This window comes from Mirounga leonina, unplaced genomic scaffold, assembly GCF_011800145.1.
Source record: "Mirounga leonina isolate KUSES-001 unplaced genomic scaffold, KU_Mleo_1.0 Mir_418, whole genome shotgun sequence".
Classification (NCBI taxonomy): domain Eukaryota; kingdom Metazoa; phylum Chordata; class Mammalia; order Carnivora; family Phocidae; genus Mirounga; species Mirounga leonina.
Genome location: NW_023270739.1, coordinates 1,603,832 through 1,623,594, shown reverse-complemented (window position 1 = coordinate 1,623,594; position 19,763 = coordinate 1,603,832). Strand labels below are relative to the sequence as shown.

Below are 19,763 nucleotides of genomic sequence, written 5' to 3'. Positions count from 1 at the left end.
TGGACATGCAAGTCAGTGGCATTCTGATGCCAGGCCCGGAGCAGACGGGCGCCCCAGGTCAAGTGACCAGTGTCCCGCGTGGTCTCAGCCAGCACTTGCTGAGAGGCTGGTAACTCCCAGTGGAGCTGGTCTCGGCCTCGGGCCTGGCGGGGACCAGCCGTGGACCTTGGATGTGGCCCCACACGGCTCACGCCCCCGGGGGGTGCAGGTCCCTGCGCGAGCCCTGCCCAGACCCGGCTGTGTGGGGACAGAGGGCAGCTGTTGGGTGAGGAGCTCTGTGCCCTCCCAAGGGGATGTGGCTTCTGTGAGCCTCTGTGTCCCCATCTGCGAAGTGGGGGGCCAGTCTGCGTTCCTGGGAAGCATGGAGCTAATGCCAACGGACAAGGGCGCCAGGAGCTTGGTGGCTGCTACCTGGTCTGCGATGTGAACGGCAGTGTGTGTCCAGCTGTCCCCTCTGCGCTGAGGATCACGGCAGCAGGTCTGTGAGCTTTAGAGCAGTGGCCGGGGCCTAGGCAGAGGGCGGTGGAGCCTCCCAGACCCGGTTCTCGCCCTCAGGAGTGTGTGGCCGGGCGAGGGTGTGTGCTAATAGGAAGTAAATCAGCAAAGTGCCAGGATAGGAGTTTCCCTGGGGAAGGGAGGGGGTCAGGAGGGCTTCTTGGAGGAAGTGGCTTCTGAGCTCAGTCTTCAGTATGAATAGCTGCTTACCTCGTATTTGGGGAAGGGAAGGGCTGTGCAGGCAGAAGGGGCAGCGGGTGCAGAGACCCAGAGGTGTGGTAGCGTCTGGCAGGTCCAGCAACTCCGAGACTCGAGTGTAGGATGCTCCGGCATGCAGGGAGGGGCCATTCCTGACAAGCCTCGAATGCCCTGTCCAGGCCTTGGGCTGTATCTGCAGGGCAGTGGATGCCTCACAAGACCCTGGTCAGGGAAGTGACTGGGGGCAGTGTGGAGGCAGGCTGGTGTAATCAGGTCCAGGCACGCAAGGAGGGGCCCTGGCTAGAAGGGAGGGGAGGGGTGCAGCGGAGCTCCAGGAGGTAGAAATGGATCTGACTTCAGGAACTTTGGCTTTGGAGGGTGAGGGAGAGTCAAGGATGAATTTTGCCCGGGGCTCTATGCTCTTGGGGTTTATAGACAGTGATAGAAACAGTTTAATCAAATCACACAGAAACATGTGGTTACACAGTGACCAGTCTGTAAAAGTGGGCAACAACATGTGATCTAAAGGGAGCAGATAGTGGAAGTGGGAGAGGACCAACCAGGAGAAAGGGCACATACAAAGGCCCTGTGGCTGGAGGCCACTTCCCCAGTGGGGCCCATAACACAAGCGTTCAGTGCTCAGGGACACCAGGAGTCAGGAGGGGCTGGCTCAGGGGCACCTGGAAGCCCCTGGTAGGTGTGGGTTGGGATACGTTACAGGGTGGGACAGGTGATCAAAGGTATCCTTGGGAAAAGAGGGTTCAGGAACAAGGGAAGGGGAGCAGAGTGTGTGTAGGCCGCGAAAGACATCCTGGAGAGGTGACGCTTAATGACTGAGCCACCCAGGCGCCCCTGACCAGGCCCACTTCTGTTCCTCCAGCCGAGCAGGGTGGGCTGCTACAGAGAGGGGTGGTGGGGCCTCGACACTCCTCTTTCTCCCACCCACAGCATCCACAACGGGGTCATCGCCGTCTTCCAGCGCAAGGGGCTGCCCGACCAGGAACTCTTCAGCCTCAACGAGGGCGTCCGGTGAGTGGCCATGTGTCCTGTCCTGGGCCCGAGAGTGGCGGGGAAGGCTGTGTCAGGGCGGAGGTCAGCCAGGCCCTGCTCCCCCAGCCACACCTGAGATGCCGCCCTTAACAGCCACAGCGGGCAGTGACCGCGGGGCCACACGCGGACCTTGACTGCGGGCCCTGGTCGTGTGGCTCTTGGCCTGGTGGAACTTCACCCCGACCTGTCCTGAGCACTTTCTCTTCAGGGGAAGCAGGGTGGGACTTGGACAGGGGCTCGAGATAACGCCCACATTCCCCGCTGGTGTTGAACATCATGAAGGATATTATTCTGTTAAAGAGGAAGGACCCACCTGCCTAATGACGGGAGTGTCATTCCCGGAAAGGCAGTTACAGCCTGGCCGAACGCCCCTCATTTCCTGTGGATGGCCAAGCAGTGAGCACTGGTGAGGGAGCCCAGGACGGACCAGCCCCTCTGAGCTGCCACTGTGAGCCGGGTGCCATCCGTCACTTGGAGGGAATCTGCAGGGCCAGCCCCATTAGTCCTGCTTTGCGGTGGAGGAGGCTGAAGCTCAGAGAGGTCAAGACACTTGCCTGGGGTCACACAGCTGCCTCAAGAAGGCATTTCCTACCTCTGTGCTGTTCCCTTCCCGCCCTGGCCCGTGCTACCCTGTCCCTGTGTCAGTATCTGGGAAAAGTAGGCAGCCTAGCTTCTCACCAGCTCAAGATGAGAATGAAGGATAATGGGGACAGGGATCATATTCCTACAGGGCTCCCCAGCCCAGTGTGGCAAAGCTGAGAGGGGCCTTACAGACAGGTAAACTGAGGCCCAGGGAGGGAAAGGGGCAGCTGAAGTCACAGAGCAGGAGCTCGTTGCCTCTCCTGGGCCCCCTACGTGTGACCCGCCCAGGGGGCCCTGCTTTTCTCGGGCTCCTCGGCTACCCATTTTACAGGTTAAGGAACTGAGGCAGAGGTCACATGCAGCGTGTGCTCACAGGGCTGGTCAGTGGAGCTGGGACTCGGGTCCCTGACCCCAGGCCTTGTGGGTCCCTCGGGCCGCCCCTGCCCAGCCCCCACCCCCTCTTCTCTATCACGTGGCCATGTTAAATCGAGTGACTTTATGCGTGATGCCCATCACTGGATTAGCCGTGATCCCACAAGAGAGCCCGGTGACAGGAGCCATTGATGGTGCTGTCACGTGAATGTTCCCCTCGGTTCTCGGGGCCGGTGGTGAGACGGGCGGGTGGGGGCGCACCTCGGCTGGGCCCAGGCAAGGCTAAGTCCAGGGAGGTGAGTAGTCACAGGATCCTGATGTCTGGCCATCACCCTTTCTTTCCTGTTTTTATATACATACGTGTATACATTGACGTATAATCCAGTCTTAAAACGTACACTTCAGTGGTTTTTAGCATATTCACTGAGCTGTGCAGTCCTCACCACTGTTAGATTCTGGAACATTCTCACCTACTTCCCCCCCCCCCCGCCCCATAAAAGCCCGTCCCCATTAACAGTCATTCCCCATCCCTCCTCCCCCAGCCCCTGACAAATGGCAATCACGTGTCTGTCTCTATGATTTGCCTCCTATGGACGTTTCTCATACATGCAATCACCCGACATGCCCGTGGCCTTTGGGGTCCGGCTGCATCCGTGTAGCTGGACACCTTCAAGGGTCATCTGCTTCGGAGCCTGTGCCCGCACTTCATTCCTTCCCGTGGCCAAATAATATTCCACGCTAGGGAAACCACATTCCGTGTATCCGTTCACCTGCTGCTAGACATCTGGGCCGCCCCTCCTCCCCCCCCCGCCCCGGGCTGTAACGCATACGGCCCTGAACGTGCAGTGCAGGGCTTTGTGCGGACGTGCGGCTTCGTTTCTCCTGGCACCACACCCGGGGTATGCATGGCAGCTGCTTCAGCCTCCCTTCCCACTAGCTGAGTCTGAGCGGCCAGCCCCCCAGCTTCTGACCGGCACTTGCTCCTCTTGGGGGTTTGTATCTGCCAGCACTGTGGGTGTGAGTGCCGTCTCATGGTTGGGGTTTGCAGTTCCCTGATGACTAATCACAGGAACATCTTTTCCCGGGCTCGTTGGCTATCTGTATATCCTCTTCGGGGAAATGTCTACTTGGCCCGTTTTTAAACGGGATGACTTATCTCTTCCTTGTTGAGTCGCGGGAGTTCTTTATATATTCTGGATCTAGACGCTTACCAGGTTCTGATTTGCACAGCTGCTCTCCCATCCGTGGGTTGTCTCTCGCATTTCCGGCAGTGTTCTCTGAAGCATGAAAGTTTTTGATGACGTCCAGGCTGCTGATCTCACCTCTCTCTTGACCTGTTCCTTTGACCACCTTCTCCTAAGGCCCCAAAACAGACACACTTGGCATAATAGTTTTCCCAGGTAGAGACTAAGTCACTCTGCGTTGCAGAGGACACCTCTTTTCCCCGTTTCAGATGTCATTGCCCCTGAAGGACTCCTCATGGCACCCCACCTTCTTTTTTTTTTTTTTTAGATTTTATTTATTTGAGAGAGAGAGAGAGAATGAGAGAGAGCATGGGGGGGGAGGGTCAGAGGGAGAAGCAGACTCCCCGCCGAGCAGGGAGCCTGATGTGGGACTCGATCCCGGGACTCCAGGATCATGACCTGAGCCAAAGGCAGTCGCTTAACCAACTGAGCCACCCAGGCGCCTGCACCCCACCTTCTTAAACAGAATCAGGCCCCAGGATGCCCTGGTTGTGCTCAGCTGTGAAAGGCCTCTTGCCCCATGCCCAGTGGTCCAGGCTGCTCTGCGTTCTCGGGCCTGTCCTGACCGTGCAGCTGCTGCCAGGGTGTCTCCCTGGGGCCAGGAGAATCATCTGGAAGCTTACGGGCAGGAGCTCGGCCACCTGCTCTGCTCCTGAGAGGCCCCTTCTCCTGCCTCCTGGGCTCTGGCTGGGATGCAGATCATCTGGCCGTGCCCCAGCTCCAGCCCGATGTCCCACTGGCCCTGCGGCTCCCAGGAGCCAGCAGGCCCATCTGGACAGGGTGGCCCTGGCCTCGGTCTCTGCCCCCCCAGCCCCTTTCTGTGGCTGTCCGTCTCCCCTCAGATGACACCCGGGCTGTTCCCCCTGCAGTGCCTTTCCCAGGTGGTGTCCCGGGGTGCATAGACTGGCCTGAAGCTCCCCTAAGGATATGGGAGTAAGCTAACCAGCAGGCCCCACAGGGACCTCACTTCTTGCCCCCCAGGGCCTCAGTCTCCACATCTGTGGAATGAGCGTGGTTCCCCTCATCGGCAGCTGGGAGATCCTGTGGGCACAGCACAAATTGGGGGATGCTTGGCTGGCCATGCCCCTCGCCCTTGCTCAGGGGCTCATGTAGTGAGTTAAGAGGAATGTCAGGAGGTGAGGGGAGCCCCCGGGCAGCCAGCAGTGGGGCAGAGGGTCTGCTAGGCCCTGAAGGAGACATTCATTCATTCATTCATTCATTCATGTTCATACTCACTGTCACTGACTACGGGCCAGGGAGAGGGTGAGGAGGGCTTTACTGAGCACCTGCTGTATATACCAAGTGTAAGCCATGGTCTCACTTGACACCCCAGACCCTCCTCCTCCACCTTCTGGCATGTCTCGGGCGCCAGATGAGGGTGCTGGAGCTCAGGCAGGGGAGGGGACTTGCCCAGCATCACACGGTGGGCTGGCGGCATTGGGGCTGGCCCTCTGGCCCCTCACGGGCTGAGGGGACTCACCCAGACTCAGCCGTGGCCTAAGAGAAGACCCTCTCTCCTTGCCTTTTGCTCTCTGGACTTGCCCAGAGTGGCCCCTTGTGTCATGCATGTGGTGACCTTGAGATAGACACTGAACTTGGATGTGGGGGTCACACAGGAGCTGAGGTCACGTTTGGTCCTTGGAGGCGCAGATGATTGGGAGAAGGTAGAGAGACTGTGGCAGGGGGCTGACCACAGGGGGCCGCTGGCTTCACATCCCCTCGCTGTCACAGGTGGAGCTCAGCGTGGTGCGTGTCGCCACCGTTAACCTGACGGTTACTTGGGGACGGCGTCGGGCTGTGACGTGGGATTGGTCCTGTGCTAAGAGAAGCTGCCGGCCAGGGGTTGGGGACAGGGCCCCGGGGCTGCCACCAGACAGCCAAAGGTGCTCTGACCCTCAGGGTCCTTACTCATCCCATCCAAGGACACCAGGACCACCTGTCAGGCTGTCGTGAGCTTCGGTCTGTGACTGGCCTGATGTGGCCGTGGCCCCTGAGAGCTGCTCAGGAAACGTGGCCCTCTTCGTGTCCCCACCCCATCTTCTCTGCACCTTCCCGATCCTTCTCGAAGCCCCAGGTTCCAGGGATGCCTGCTGCTCAGCTCCTGGGGTTCTGGTCACCTCACACAACCCGCCTGCCCTCTCTCTGCTTCACTTAGCCCCCAGGCCCCCATCCCCAGTGGGGACAGCCAGTCCTGGGGGTCCCGCTTTCAGCACCAGGAAGGTAGAGCGTAGCCACCCCTAAAAGGCCTTTGAGGACCAGAGCACCCTCTTCGCGGGTATGGGGGTGGTGAGTTCAGTGCCCCCCAAGTGTGCACGCGCGCGCTCACACACACACAGCTCCAAGGCTGACCAAGATGAGAGGGGAGGTCGAGTGTTGGGCCGAACATTGACAGTGCCCAAGTGTTTCAGGTCTGGACCAGGACGCCCACCATTCTTTCGGCCCCCAGAGGTGTGCGGTGCAAAGAGCTGTCAACCTGAGTACAAAGGACGAGGTTCTGACCCTGACTTGCTGTGCTCTGTGTGGCCTTGGACAAGTCACTGGACCTCTCTGAGCCTCCCTTGCCTCGCTTGTAGAAGGGAACCGGAATGAGCACCTGCTGCTGGGTTGACGGAGTACAGGAGGGCCGTGAAGATGCCCTCGGGAGCCATGCTGCCTGCTCGGGGTGCGGGGTGGGGGGGAGCGGAGGGTTGGAGGCCCAGCACTGCCAGTGTCTCCCTGAGGACATGACAGATGCCGTGGCCCTCACTTGCTGTGGGGAGCCTTCAGCTTCTGCTTGTGTGAAATGGTGGTGGGAGCCTACAGAGCCACAGCTGAACAGGACGGGGGCCCGGGGCCCCCCCCCCCCCCCCCAGCCCCCTGCTGGGACGGAACTGACGGCGCGTGCCCACCCTTCACGCCGGGCTGAGTAGGTCGGCCTCCCAGCTGCCCTGGTGACCCCCCTGTCAGCACCCGTGGTCTCTGAGCCCTGCTGTCCCTCACTGTCCTGTCCCCTCCCGCCCACAGGCAGCTGCTGAAGACGGAGCTGGGGTCCTTCTTCACCGAGTACCTGCAGGTGGGTGGTCTGTGCTCTCGAGCAGGCTGGGGTTGCTTTCTGAGCTGGCCAGAAAGGACAGGGGTCACCTACTCTCCGTGGGTACATGGAGCGCTAGGTTCCAAGGACTGCCACGCCACCATGACTCAGTTTCCCCGTCTAGCCAGTGTGGCCGTTGTGCAGGTTAATGATAACGATGCGGGTGAAGTCTTCGTGCTGTGCGTACCCCGGCACGTGGCAGGACGCAGGGCTGGCTTTGTTCAGGGTCATTCACCTCCTGGAGTACAGGGTGGGCTCGCAGACGTCCACGTTTGCGTCACTGCACGGCCCCAGCGCCCTGAGCCACACGGTGACGCCGTTGGCCTGGCATCAGCATCGAGAGGCCGCTCTGGTCCAGGCCGTGCCTTACTTTGCATTTGTCACACCTCCTTGGGCCAACAAGCCTGCAGAGTCCACGCACACACGGCCAGGAAGGAAGGGCGGGGAGCAGCGGCGGGGGTGGGCTTCGAGCGAGGGCCCACCCGCCGGCAGAGGGGCCTCCCCTCACGCGGGGTCGGGGTTGGCAGAACTCACGTGCAGTGCGCCCGTTTAAAGTGCACGGTTCGGGGGCCTTCAGTGTCCCGACACCGCTAATTCCTGGGTCAGTCCGCGCTTCGCTCCTTTTTTGCAGCCATGTGAGATTCCAAGTCCAGAGACACCCCGTGTGTCTGTCCACCCATGGGGGACGCTGGGGACGCTTCTACCTTCTGGCTGCTGGTGGCGGTGCTGAGCCCACCAGGTGTCATTCTCAGCCCAGACGCCTGGGGCAGCGTGACAGCATGACCCCCGCACTTGGGGCGTCAGGGTTCACACCCCAGGGCTTGAGGCAGGGGGCCCCTCTTGCTTGAAAGGCCTTCCTCCATCAGGGACTGCGAAGGCGGCCACCTGCCCTGCTCGGCTTGTCTCTGAGGGGCCGTCGCTGTCCTCCCAGGGCGAGTTGAGGTTCAAGCTCTACCGGAAACAGGCTGGGGGGTGGGGGGACATGGGTAAGAGCCCCCGCCCCGGGCCTCGGTTGCCGGCTGGGGGGGCAGTAACGGCTTGCCTGTGTGTGCTTTTCAGAACCAGCTGCTGACGAAAGGCATGGTGATCCTGCGGGACAAGATCCGCTTCTATGAGGGTGAGTGTGGCGGCCCCGCAGCTGGGACCGAGTGTGGGGATGCGCCGCATGCCGGTGTCCCTGCTGGGACGTGTGGCCCTCCCAGCCTTGCCTGTGTCCCCAGGGCTCCAGGTGGGAGGGCAGCAGGGGCAGCAAGGCCAAGATCTGACCCCAGGAGGGGACCTTAATAGGGAGAGCATCTGCTCCCCCACCCCCACCCCGCAACTTGCTGGAGCCCAGGAGGGCTGAGACATCAAGGAAAAGGCTCTGCCTCCCCTCACTGCTCCTGGGGCCTTCTCGTGCCAGTGAACCCCATCTCAGCATCTTGGGAGAACCCCCCAACAGGACCTTTGAGGACCTATTGTTGCCCTGATGTTCCTGAAGGAGGAGGTGGGAGCCAGGGGCTGTCCCCTGGCTGGAAGGAGCTGCCCCATCAGAGTTTGGGGCCTGAGCCTGGTGCTGGACCTTCTAGACGGGTTTTCTCTTTTAATGCTCCTACCCACCCACGAGGCCTTCGGGTCCCTGTGCCCATTTCATAGCTGGGAGCAGCGTAATGATGGCAGGCGATTTGTCTGCAGCCACACTGTGAGTAGAGGGTGGGGGTGCGTTCGGGCCCGGGCCAGCCTGGCCCCAGCGCACTCGCCCTTGGCCCTTCCGGAGGCCCGCGAGCTCCAGCGCCAGGGGCAGCGACCGAAGCGTTGTCTCCTTGTAGGAGTGAATCGGCAGAGAGAGAGCTCAAATTACGGGAGGGCCCAGCTCAAACCCCAGTACCTCCGCTAAGGCCTGTTTGTGCCAGTCCCTGTGCTCAGTTCTGGCTCCGTGAACACTGGTTGAGCATCTCCTGTGCACCAGGCCCTGGGCGCTTGCTTACTCTCTGCTAGACCATCCTGAGTGTTCTCCGGCTCCTAACTCAGGCTCTCCCAGCAACCCTGCACGAGACACATCACTGCAGCCGCTGCACATACAGGGAAACTGAGGCACCGGGGCCACACGACCCTGTGTGGCAGCCTGGTTCCACTGCTGCTTCCGTTCTTTCTTCGATCCTTACTCTGGCCTTACAAGGAAGGGGTGTTAGCCCATTTCGCGGAGGAGGACACAGGTCAGTGGCCTCGTGTGCTCTGGATGAACTCAGCTGCGTGTCCCCTGCTCTTTCTGCGCCTCCCGCTTCTATCAGCTGGGAAGCTCTGAGGCAGGAGCCTGGGAAGGCCCACCAGAACCACAGTCGAGGGGAGGGAGAGGCACAGACCGCCAGGGATCGAGGCTGGCTTCCTGGAGGAGGCGGCAACGGAGTCCGGCAGTCAGGGCAGTGAGGATCTGGCACCTGGCAGAGATGCCCTCCCACGCCCCTCTACTTACTCGGCACATTCCAGCAGTGCCTCTGCCTCCCACCGGCTCCGGCCTAGGGGAGCTGGGAGCTTCAGAGAAGAGCAGCTTTGTGCAGCTTAGTCGAGCCCTGCCTGCAGCGGCCGTGCCCGCCAGGCCACCCAGCGGGGAGTGCCAGCCCCGTCCAGCCTCCCCAGGCCTTGGGGCCAGGCACGGAGCCCCAGTCTGGGGGCCACAGGCCTTGGCCTCCAGTTCCCATCCAGCCACAGACCTCAGGCTCAGTGTCCCAATCTTAGAACCGTGGGGTTGGATGGGCTCCACCCATGTGCTCACTCTGGGTCAGGCCCCAGCTAGTCTCTGGGAGCCTGGAAATGGAGGAGATCCAGCCCTGCCTAGCAGGGACTGACAGTCCAGTTGGGGACACAGAGTGGACCAGACAGTGACAATTCAGGGTGATGAATGTCAGGGTGAGGGGAAGCCCCGGGGAAGGAAGGGTTAGTTCCCTCTTGGCAGTCAGGGAGGACTCCATGGAAGCAGTGGTCCTTGAGTCAGGCCTCAGAATGTGGTCTGTCCCGGAAGACGTTTGGCCCTTCAGTCCATGCCAGGGGGACAGTTGCTGATGCCGCACCCTGAGGGGTGGCCTTTGGAGCCTGTCGCATCCACCTCCTGCCCCGGTTTGGCTCCCAGGGCAGCTCTTCCTTGAGACCGCTCCCTGTGGCCAGCCACGTCCTCACCTGTGCTTCTGCTGGAGGGTGGTGGGTGACCTCGCGTGGCCAGCCCCAGGACCTTGCCGCCTGCCCCCACTCCAGCCTCCAGCCTCCAGCCTCCAGCCAGGCCTTGGACATCAGCTCCTGAGCACAGCGATTCCTGGAAACAGGAGGCCTGGAGGGACAGCCTTGACGTGGAGTCTCCCTCCCAGACCACGCCTAAGGCTATGGTTCCGTGGTCTCCAAGCCTGGCTTACAGGAGTGGGCTCCGGCTGCCACCAGGTTGACTCCTCAGCGGCCAGACACCCGAGGACTCCAGGGAGGAGCTCGGGGGCTCCTGCAGGCTCCAGGCCTTGGGCTTGGCCCTCTCTTGTCCAGCAGGAATCCCAGCCTGTTACAGGCCATCTGGCCAAACTCCCCAGTGGCCTTGACATGCCGGCCCGTGGGCCTGACTCCACTGGGCCGTCGTCCTGGCTAGCTCGCCTCCTCGGAGCTCCTGCTGTGGCCTTTTCCACTGCCCTGTGGTCGTCATGGGGCTAAGACCCGAGCCAAGATCAGCCTGGTGCGCTCCAGTCTCCCGGGCCCTCAGCACTTGGACTGAACAGAGGAAGACAGATGGTCCCGCCCGCCAGGGGAGAACCTGGGTTCTGCTGAGCTTCCGCACGGACACGGCCCACACAGGCCCACCGGTGGCCATGCCCCCAGCCGACACTTAGTGAGCACTTGCTACGTGGCAGCTTCCTGCCCAGTGCGCGCGAGGACGTTCACACCCATCTTATGGAGGAGCACACTGAGACCCTGGTTGCCGGACTCCCCGAGGGTCCTGATGCTGTTGCCTCAGGCAGCCCTGCCACCCCCCTGGCCTGCAGCCCTAGGCCACGGGCCCCAGTGGAGAACTTGGCCGGTGGGCGAGGCCGTGCTTCCTGGCCTCGGTCAGTGTGCAGCTCTGATGGGGCCTCAAGGCAGTGTTTTACAACCTCTGCTTCCCACAGCATTTCCGTCCCGTGGGCTGGAGAGCAGCCTGCGGGCGCCGGCCTGGCCCGTGCCCAGAGCCACCCCACGGCCAGCCCGGGGAACTGAGCCGCCTTTCTTCTTGCCAGGGACGGCGGGGACCTGAAGGGACCTTTGTACAGGCAGAGCTCCGCGGGCGGCGGCACCCACCCACCCTGGGTTCTGCAGAGCTAGGCGTGGGCCCCCAGGGAGGGTCGGGAGCTGGCTGCCGGGCAGAGAGCCCCAGTGCCGGCAGATTGGCCACGCTCAGAGGCCACAGCACCCTGGCTGCCCGCTGGGCTGGATGGGCTTCCTGGGGCCGCCCCCAGCAGGCTTCCCTCCCAGAGCCCCCGAACCTACACAGACTTGGGCCTTAATGGGCAGGGAAAGTGTGGGGCCCAGAGCCCAAGGAAAGTAAGAAGAGGTGAAGGCCTTTGTCTGGCTCCCTGATTCCCATGGAAGCCTCGAAGCAGTATAGTCTGGGACGCCGGCCCGCATGTGGCACTTCACCTCCTCACCCAGAGACCCCCCGCACACCCAGGTTTTCTCCACCAGTCCTTAGTCTGACTTCCAGGTGGGGGTCCCACCTTGCAGCAGAGGCCTTGGGCAACATGTCCTGGGACCTGCTTATCCCAGACACAGCAGCTTTCTGTTCATTCCAGGCAGAAGGGCTGAGGGTTTAGCACTTTGCATTTCCTGGGGGAGCCCCGACCCAGCTCGGGGACACCTCATCTGTCCTCATCCCTCAGGGGCTGCCCACCCTGAGGATGGCATGCTCCTTCTGCAGGGCTGGCAGAAATAACCCAGAGCTTGACCAAATGGCTGCTTTTCACACATCTGCTTGTGTGGATCCCACACTGAGGATGTCCATCAACCTGGCAAACCCAGCCTCCTAAATCAGCTTGGGTAGCACCTCCTCCAGGAAGCCCTCCAGGCCTGATCCTCTCCACTTTTACTGCTTCCCTTCCCTACCTGGGACATGCTGTTCTTGGACGTGGCCTCCCTGGCTCCCCAGATCCCACCCCAGGCAACCCAGGGTGGCAGGGACCAGGGCCCTGGAGGAAAAGGACCTGAACCTCTCAGAGGCTCTGTTTCTTGGTCTGCCCACTGAGGTCACCCCTTCAATGGGATGATGATTGTGCTCATAGTTGCCATTGAGGGTCCTGCTTCCCTGTCCTGGGCTGGGCCCCCAGTACCCAGTGCAGGTGCTCTGCAAATGCCTGCATGGGTGGACGGATTCCCCACCTGCTGGCGGTGGGGGGGGGGGTCACCATGGGAATCGGAGGAGATGGCTGTGTGTGGCAACTGCCGTCAGGCGTGGGGGGCGCTCCTGTGCGGGTCTGGTGTGGGATGAAGGAATGGGAACCAGCAGCCAGTGCTTACGAGCTCTTCCTCTGCCCTGGACCCCGTCTCCGCTCATTTCATCCCCACAGCCCTGGGAGGTTGGCTCTCTCGCTGTCCCGTTTTATTAATGGGGAAATTGAGGCACAGGGAGACTACACCGTGGACCCCCGACCACAGAGCTGCTAAGTGCTGCGTGCTATCGACCTGGGGGCAGGGGGGCACCTCCAGGGCCCGGAGCCCAGCCCTCAGCTCCCGTGTCTTCCTGCGGACGGGCGAGAGGACTCCGGCCTGGGAGGGGTGAGCAGTGATGGCTGTCTGTACCCACAGGACAGAAACTGCTGGACTCACTGGCAGAGACGTGGGACTTTTTCTTCAGTGACGTGCTGCCCACACTGCAGGCCATCTTCTACCCGGTGCAGGTGAACGGCCCCTGCAGCTGTGGGACCCCCAGGGCCCAGGCGACCGCCCATCCCAGCCTTGCTGCACGGTGCCCCCAGCCTGGGGATAGGCACGTCCCTGGACCTCTCAGAACCGCTTTCCACCCACAATTTGGAACTAAGGACGGCCCCCTCCTACAGGCCCTATAAAGCCCTGGGCAGCACATAGTAGGCCCTGCCCAACACACCAGAGGGGCTTGGTTTGTGCCAGTTACCCTTTCCTTGCCTGAGGAAGCTGACTGGGGCCTCTCCTTGGGACAGGGGTCATCCAGGGAGGAGGATGGGGCGGAAGGGGGCCCGATGGTCTATGAGGCTGTATACCTGGGATCTGGTCCCAGATCATCGGATGTGGAGGGAAGTGGGGGTTTCATGTGACGGCAGCAGGGCGGGGCACGGCCTTCTGTGTCTGCAGGGCAAGGAGCCGTCTGTGCGCCAGCTGGCCCTCCTGCACTTCCGGAATGCCATCACCCTGAGTGTGAAGCTGGAGGATGCGCTGGCCCGCGCCCACGCCCGCGTACCCCCTGCCATCGTGCAGATGCTGCTGGTGCTGCAGGTGCGTGGGGCCCTGAGGGGGCCACTGCGCACTCCTGTGGCAGGAGCATCCCTGGGCCCAAGGCTGGGCTCCCCAGAGGCGGAGCCTGAGGCGAGGATCTGGGTCCATGTGACTTGTCAATGGAGAGACTCTCAGGAGAAACCCGGAAGGAGAGAGGGAAGCAGGAGGAGCCCAGAAGGTGTTGGGGGAAGATGGGAGTTAAAGAGAAGCAGGCCTCAACCTCATCCCATGGGGAGCCCAGGAGTGTGAAGGGGCCCAGAGTTGTCCCTCGTGGGCAGGGGCTGTTGGTCACCCCCCCACAGTGGTTCCAGATGTTTCTGGTGTGGATGGATTTCACCCGACAGAGCAACTTTGGGAAGGGGGCAGGCACAAGCTGGGGATGAGTGGCCTGCCCAAGACAGCAGGGGATCTGATGGGCCACCAACAGCCTTTACTGTAAACAGGGCCTTTTGCAAACTACTGCATCCCGTCACCACCCCATTTTACAGGTGGGAAATGAGTCCTCGTTTGCCCAGAGCTAACGAGGCCTGGCCTCACCCACGTCTGACCGCTCCAAAATCCTGTTCGTTGTTCTGCATCCCCCCGTGCACGTGGGTATCCTAAATTAGGGTCTGCGAGTTTGGTCCTAGGGTCCAGGGCAGCCAGTGAATATTCCGGAGCAAGGAAGGGCCTGATGAATGTGGAGGTCTGAGGGTCGAGGGACTGCGCTGGGCAGGAGCTGGTGGTCGTCCTGGCAGCGAAGCAGGGTGCTGGGCCTGCCACTGGGATTTGGAAGGATTTTAGGTGAGACCTGGCTGGGTTGAAGCAGGGGACCTCGAAGGACTTTGTTTCTCTCAGCCTCTTTCCACTTGTGTGACAGACTGAATTCCTGCCTGCAGGGCAGGTTCAAGGACAGTGGGGAGAAATGGTGTGGTGCTTCTGGGGGCCCACAGTGGCTGGACTGGGATTTAGAGCCGAGGAGGTCCCACCATGATCCCATGGAAGCACTGAGGTGGGTAGCCAGACTGGGGCGGTGCTGCCCCCTGGTGGCCTCTCTGCCTCACGCAGCTTCCTCCGCTTGGCCCCTTTGCCCCAAAGACTTGCCCTCCTGCCCCTTTGCTGTAGCCCCACTCCCCACCTGGCCTGCACTTTGAGTGAGCTTGTCCCCACTGTTTTCGAGTCCCTGATGGATCTGAAGTCACAGCTGCTGGTTAGCATGTGTCGAGGGCCTATCATGTACCCCGTGCTTCACGGGCAGAGTGACCATTCTTCTCCCAGGGAAGCCAGGGGAGCAGCTGTGCATCTGAGTGTTCACCAGTAATGCAGCCCCTGGGCCCCCATTCTCTCACTGTGCAGCAGGGGGCAGAGACAGACACCCTTTACAAGTCTGGGGAATGAAACAACGTGAAGTTCACGAACGCCCCGCTGAGCGGAGCACCTTGTTCATCTGTTCTGCTGTTGCTGGGGGTGGAGGTAGTTCCAGGGAATGTGGGGTCTGTAGTGATGGCTCCTCTTTCATTCCTGACGTGAGGAAATAGTGTCCTCTCTTTAGTAGTCAGCTTGGCTGGAGGCTTAGTGATGTTACTGGGCTTTTCAAGGAGCCAGCTTTTGTTTGCATCGATTTTCTCTAAGGATTTCCTATTTCAGTCTCATTGAGTTTTGCTGTTATTATTTCTCTTGTGCTTTCTTTGGACTTCATTCTCTTCTTTTTCTAGTTTCCCAAGGTAGAAGCTTAGGTTATTGACTTGCGGGCTTTCCCTTTACTAACATATCCATTTCATGCTACAGTTTCCCTCAAACAGTGCATCCCATCAATGTGGATCTGTTTTCATTTTCATTTCATTCAAAACATTTTAAGATATTTGTTAAGATTTCCTCTTTGGGGGCACCTAGGTGGCTCAGTTGGTTAAGCGTCTGCCTTCAGCTCAGGTCATGATCTCAGAGTCCTGGGATCGAGCCCCAAGTCGGGCTCCCTGCTCAGCAGGGAGCCTGCTTCTCCCTCTCCCTCTGGCCTGCTGCTTGTCCTGCTTATGCTCTCTCTTTCTGTCAAGTAAATAAATAAACTCAAAAAGAAAAAAGATTTCCTCTTTGATCCATGGGTTATTTAGAAGTGAGTTGTTTGCTCTCCACATATTTGGGGATCTCCCAGTTATCTTCCTGTTCCCGATTCCTGGTTTCACATCACTGTGGCCTGAGAGCAGGCACTGTATGATTTCCTTTTAAATCTGTGAAGTTGCATTCTGTGGCCCAGAACATGGTCTGACTTGGCAGGCGTGCCACGTGAGCTGCGGAATGTGTGTTCCGCTGTCGTGGGGAGAGGCAGTCTGATGACGATTAGATCCCGTCGGTTGATGGTAGTGGTGAGCGCAGTGTGTCCTTCCCGGTTTTCTGCCTGCTGGTCTGTCTCCCCTAGTGGATTAACGATCTCTCCCGAGGTTCTAGCAGTTTTGCCTCACGTGGCCTGGTGCTCTGTTGTTAGGTGCAGGCATGTTAGGGGTTGTTATGTTGTCCCAGAGAATTGACCTCTGTATTGTTACATAGGGACCTTTTTGGCCCTTATGCTGTTCCTTGGACTAAAATCCACCCTGTCCGAAATTAACCTTGAAATTAACCTAGCTGCTCCGGCTTTCCTGTGATTGGAGTTAGCGTGGCACAGCTCTCTCAACCCTTTGCATTGATTGATTGATTGATTGATTGATTGATTGGAGGGAGGGGCAAAGGGAGAGAGAGAATCCTAAGCCGACTCTGTGCGCCCGGAGTCCAAGGTGGGGCTCGATCCCACGACCCTGAGATCATGACCTGAGCCGAAATCAGGAGTCGGCCCCTTAACTGACTGCGCTACCCGGGCACCCCTTGACCCTTTGCTTTTAGTCTGTGTGTGTTTTTCCAGTTGAAGTGGGTTTCTCGTGGGCGGTGTGGCGGGGAGCTCTCATACTGTCCAGAGCTGTCATCTAACATTCTAAGAGCATCTTGTGCTGTAAGCAACTGGCGGCCCCTCGAGGAGGGATGTCCCATTTCTTCGCGCTCACTAAGGGCCTACTGTGTGCCAGGCCTCTGCTGGGGGTGCTGGGGGCACAGAGCTTGCCCCCCATCAGCCAGACCAAGGCTGTCCTGTGGGCGGCTGCCTTCCTCAGGCTTTGGCTCTGATAGAACCGGAAGAGGTAGAGATCCCCTCAGAGCTCTGGACGAGGGGTGTCAGGGAGGAGAAGGTGGACAGGGCCTGGCTGGCCCTGGGGGGCAGCCTTTCCTGCCTGTAGCACTCCATGGGGTGAGGAGTGAGGGCAGGGGTCCCCAGGGGAGGCCTTTAGTGGTAACCATCGAGCTCAGCCTGGCTGGGCCAGGACAGCAAGGAACAGGCTGTCTAGTGACCACCCGCCTCCCTCCCTCTCTTGCAGGGGGTGCACGAGTCCCGGGGCGTGACCAAGGACTACTTGCGCCTTGAGACGCTGATCCAGAAGGTGGTGTCGCCCTACCTCGGCACCTACGGCCTCTACTCCGGCGAGGGCCCCTTCACACATTCCTGCATCCTGGGTAGGGCTTGACTGGGTCTTGGGCGGGGAGCTGGGTAACCTCCGGCCCCATCCACCTCTGCCCAGGGTCCAGGCCTCCCAGTGAATAGATGGCCACAACCAGATCCCACTGGGGATGTGCTTTTCGGTCATGCAGCAGACCTGTCCTGAGCATCCCCCAGCCCTACTGTGTGCTGGGCCCAGGGCATGCGGGGCCTGGGGTCCCTCCTTCAAGAACTGAAGGGGACCTGTCAGGCTGACACCATATATGGTAATGTGATGACTCCCCTGAGAGCCCCACAGAGGCTTCTGTGTTCCCAGTGAGGTCCCATCTGTGCAGTCCTGAAAGGCGGGAGTTGGCCAGCAGAGGGCACAGCATGTGCAAAGGCCCGGAACCCAAGAAACCTAGCTTGTTTGGGGACTCAGGGGAGGGGAAAGGGGAGGTGGGCGTCCTGGGGCAGCCTGGCCGGTCTGGCAGAAGCCCGCCATGTTGCTCCTTTAACAGACAGCCCATTGGTTCATTCACCTCTGTAAACCGAGCACCTGCTGTGTGCCTGCCCCTGTTCTTGGCCGTGGGGGATCAGCAGAGACCAAGCCCCACCCACATGGGCTCTCAGGGCCAAGGAAGGCAGACCAATGAGTAAACAATCCCCAGATGCGTCTCCACGGGGACCCATACCCAGGTGATATGAGGGCCATGTGGGGGAAGGCCAGACTGGAAGTGACAGGTGAGCTGAAGGAGGAGGAGCCAGGCCTGGGGAGAGGTGCACAAAGACCCTCCTGGACTAGGGGCCCAGAGGCACAAGGGCTGCTTGGGAGTGCCCACCTACCTGCTGGTGTAAAGCCCAGCCACCAGGCAGGCCCCAGCAGCTGGAGGAGAGCTTTGAGCACCGCCCCCCCTCGACTCCGTCTGGTGCTGGACTCCAGGCCCCCGCTTGCTGGACGGGGTGCCTCTGTCTCTTGCCCTGGAAAGGCCCCTGAGCCGCTCACCGGGCTCAGCCCTGCCACATGGTGGTCGCTCTTTGGAACTGCAGGGCCCTGAGTGGGAGCCTGAGATCTGGCCCCCCCACCCAGTCCAGCCCCTGCGGCCATCCTTTTCTGGCCCCCCCACCCCCCCGGGGCACCCACCACACTCCAAATAAAGCCCCAGCCCTGATCTTACCTCACGTGAAAAGACTCTGTGTCATCCCGCCCCCGCCCTGACACTTAACCACTACCTGACCTGTGGCCCACCCACATGGGTTTGTCCTCCTCGCCACACACCCTGGAAGTGCCGCAGATTGTTCACCTTTCCACAGGTGGGGAAACTGAGGCATGTGCACATTTGAACCAAGCAGCTGATTTGAGCCTCCCCCTCCCGCAGCGCAGACGGAAGAAGGGAGGAGGAAGACACATAGGGACAGACCCAGGGTCAGAGCCCTCTCACTTGCAGGGGCGTGAGGGGGCCGGGCCAAGGATCTGCGCCAATTGGGTTTTTCCCTGTGGCTGCCCTTTGTGCGGAGCTAAGCACGCAGTGGCTGCCGGCTAGCCTCTGGCCCCAGGAAGGGCCTGGACCACACGGGTGCCTGGGTTTGCCAAGTGGCCCCCGTGCCCGACACCTCGTCTGTCTGTCTGTCTCTGCAGAGAAGCACTTCCTGCGCCGCTCCCGCTCGGGGGATGTCCTGGCCAAGAACCCGGTGGTGCGCTCTAAGAGCTACAACACCCCACTGCTGAACCCCGTGGCAGAGCACGAGGCCGAGGGAGCAGCGCCCGGAGGCCCCGGCATCCGCAGGCACTCGGTCTCGGAGATGACATCCTGCCCCGAGCCCCAGGGCTTCTCCGACGCGCCCGGCCAGGCTCCCCCTGGGGCCTTCAGACCCTCTGTGGGCGCGCAGTCGGGGCCGTGCCCCAGCAGACTGTATCCCCCCGCCCAGCCCGCCGAACCTGGCCCAGGCGCCGCCCGCCCCTCCCCACCCTCCTCCAGTCCGGAGAACCTGGTGGACCAGATCTTGGAGTCCGTGGACTCGGATTCGGAAGGGATCTTCATTGACTTTGGCCGGGGCCGGGGCTCGGGCACGTCAGAGTTTGAGGGGGCCGGGGGTCGGCAGAGCATCGTGTGACGGCCTCGCGTTTCTGCTGACCCCGTGTGTGTGTCTGGGGGGTGCGTGTGTGCAAGAGTTTTTTTACTCTGTCCCATCCGGTCGGCTGTGGGCCCTAGCCACTTTGCCCTTCCTGAGTCTCGGTTGGAAAAAGCGTCACTAGCCGAGCCCCTGGCCCTGCTCCGTTCGGGGTGTTGGCCGCTCCGCTGCCTCCCGCAGGTCACCACGCACACTCGTCAGCCCTGTGTGCACCGAACAGACCTGGCCTCCCACCCCCAGCCTGCCCCAGCCCACCAGCGTCCACACCCACGGAGACTGAATCCTGTGGCTTAGCCAGGCCTCCGGAACAATCCCCAGGGCAGTGGGGGTTGGTAGCAGACCCGCCTTCCCCCTTCCCACTCACCTCAGGCCACGGCATGACCTCCTGTGTGCCCCTGTCCCAGGCCCTCCTTGCAGCCTATCCTCACTCTGCCCAGGGCGGCCGCGGGCAGGAAGAGGATGGAATAAAGCTGTGTGCCCCGATCCCGAGCTTGTGTCTGCGACGCCAGGCCCCAGACATCCTTCCCCGGTGCTCACCCTCAGATTGCCCCTCGCCTCGCTGGGGTCTCCCCTCCCCACTCCCAGGGCGGGCAGGCTCCTAGTGTCTGGTTTCTCTGTCCTGTCCTGACAGTGGGGCCCAGGGACCCTGGAACGAAGAGCTGGAAAGCTGAGTAGCCTCTCAGGAGTGGCTGGGACC

At 60.9% G+C, this 19,763-nt stretch overlaps 1 protein-coding gene across 3 annotated transcripts in view; it reads left to right on the top strand.

Annotated features, from left to right (window-relative positions):
• Positions 1–19,549, top strand: part of PRR5 (proline rich 5) — a 50,412-nt gene extending 30,863 nt beyond the window's left edge. For all 3 annotated transcript variants that reach the window (XM_034987326.1, XM_034987325.1, XM_034987324.1), the window contains 7 exons: positions 1,642–1,722; positions 6,945–6,993; positions 8,071–8,128; positions 12,799–12,890; positions 13,321–13,461; positions 16,836–16,971; positions 18,573–19,549. In XM_034987326.1, coding sequence (XP_034843217.1) covers positions 1,642–1,722; positions 6,945–6,993; positions 8,071–8,128; positions 12,799–12,890; positions 13,321–13,461; positions 16,836–16,971; positions 18,573–19,048 — 1,033 coding nt within the window. In that variant the 3' untranslated portion in view covers positions 19,049–19,549. The remainder of the gene's footprint in view (positions 1–1,641; positions 1,723–6,944; positions 6,994–8,070; positions 8,129–12,798; positions 12,891–13,320; positions 13,462–16,835; positions 16,972–18,572) is intronic.
• The last annotated feature ends 214 nt before the right edge of the window (positions 19,550–19,763 follow it).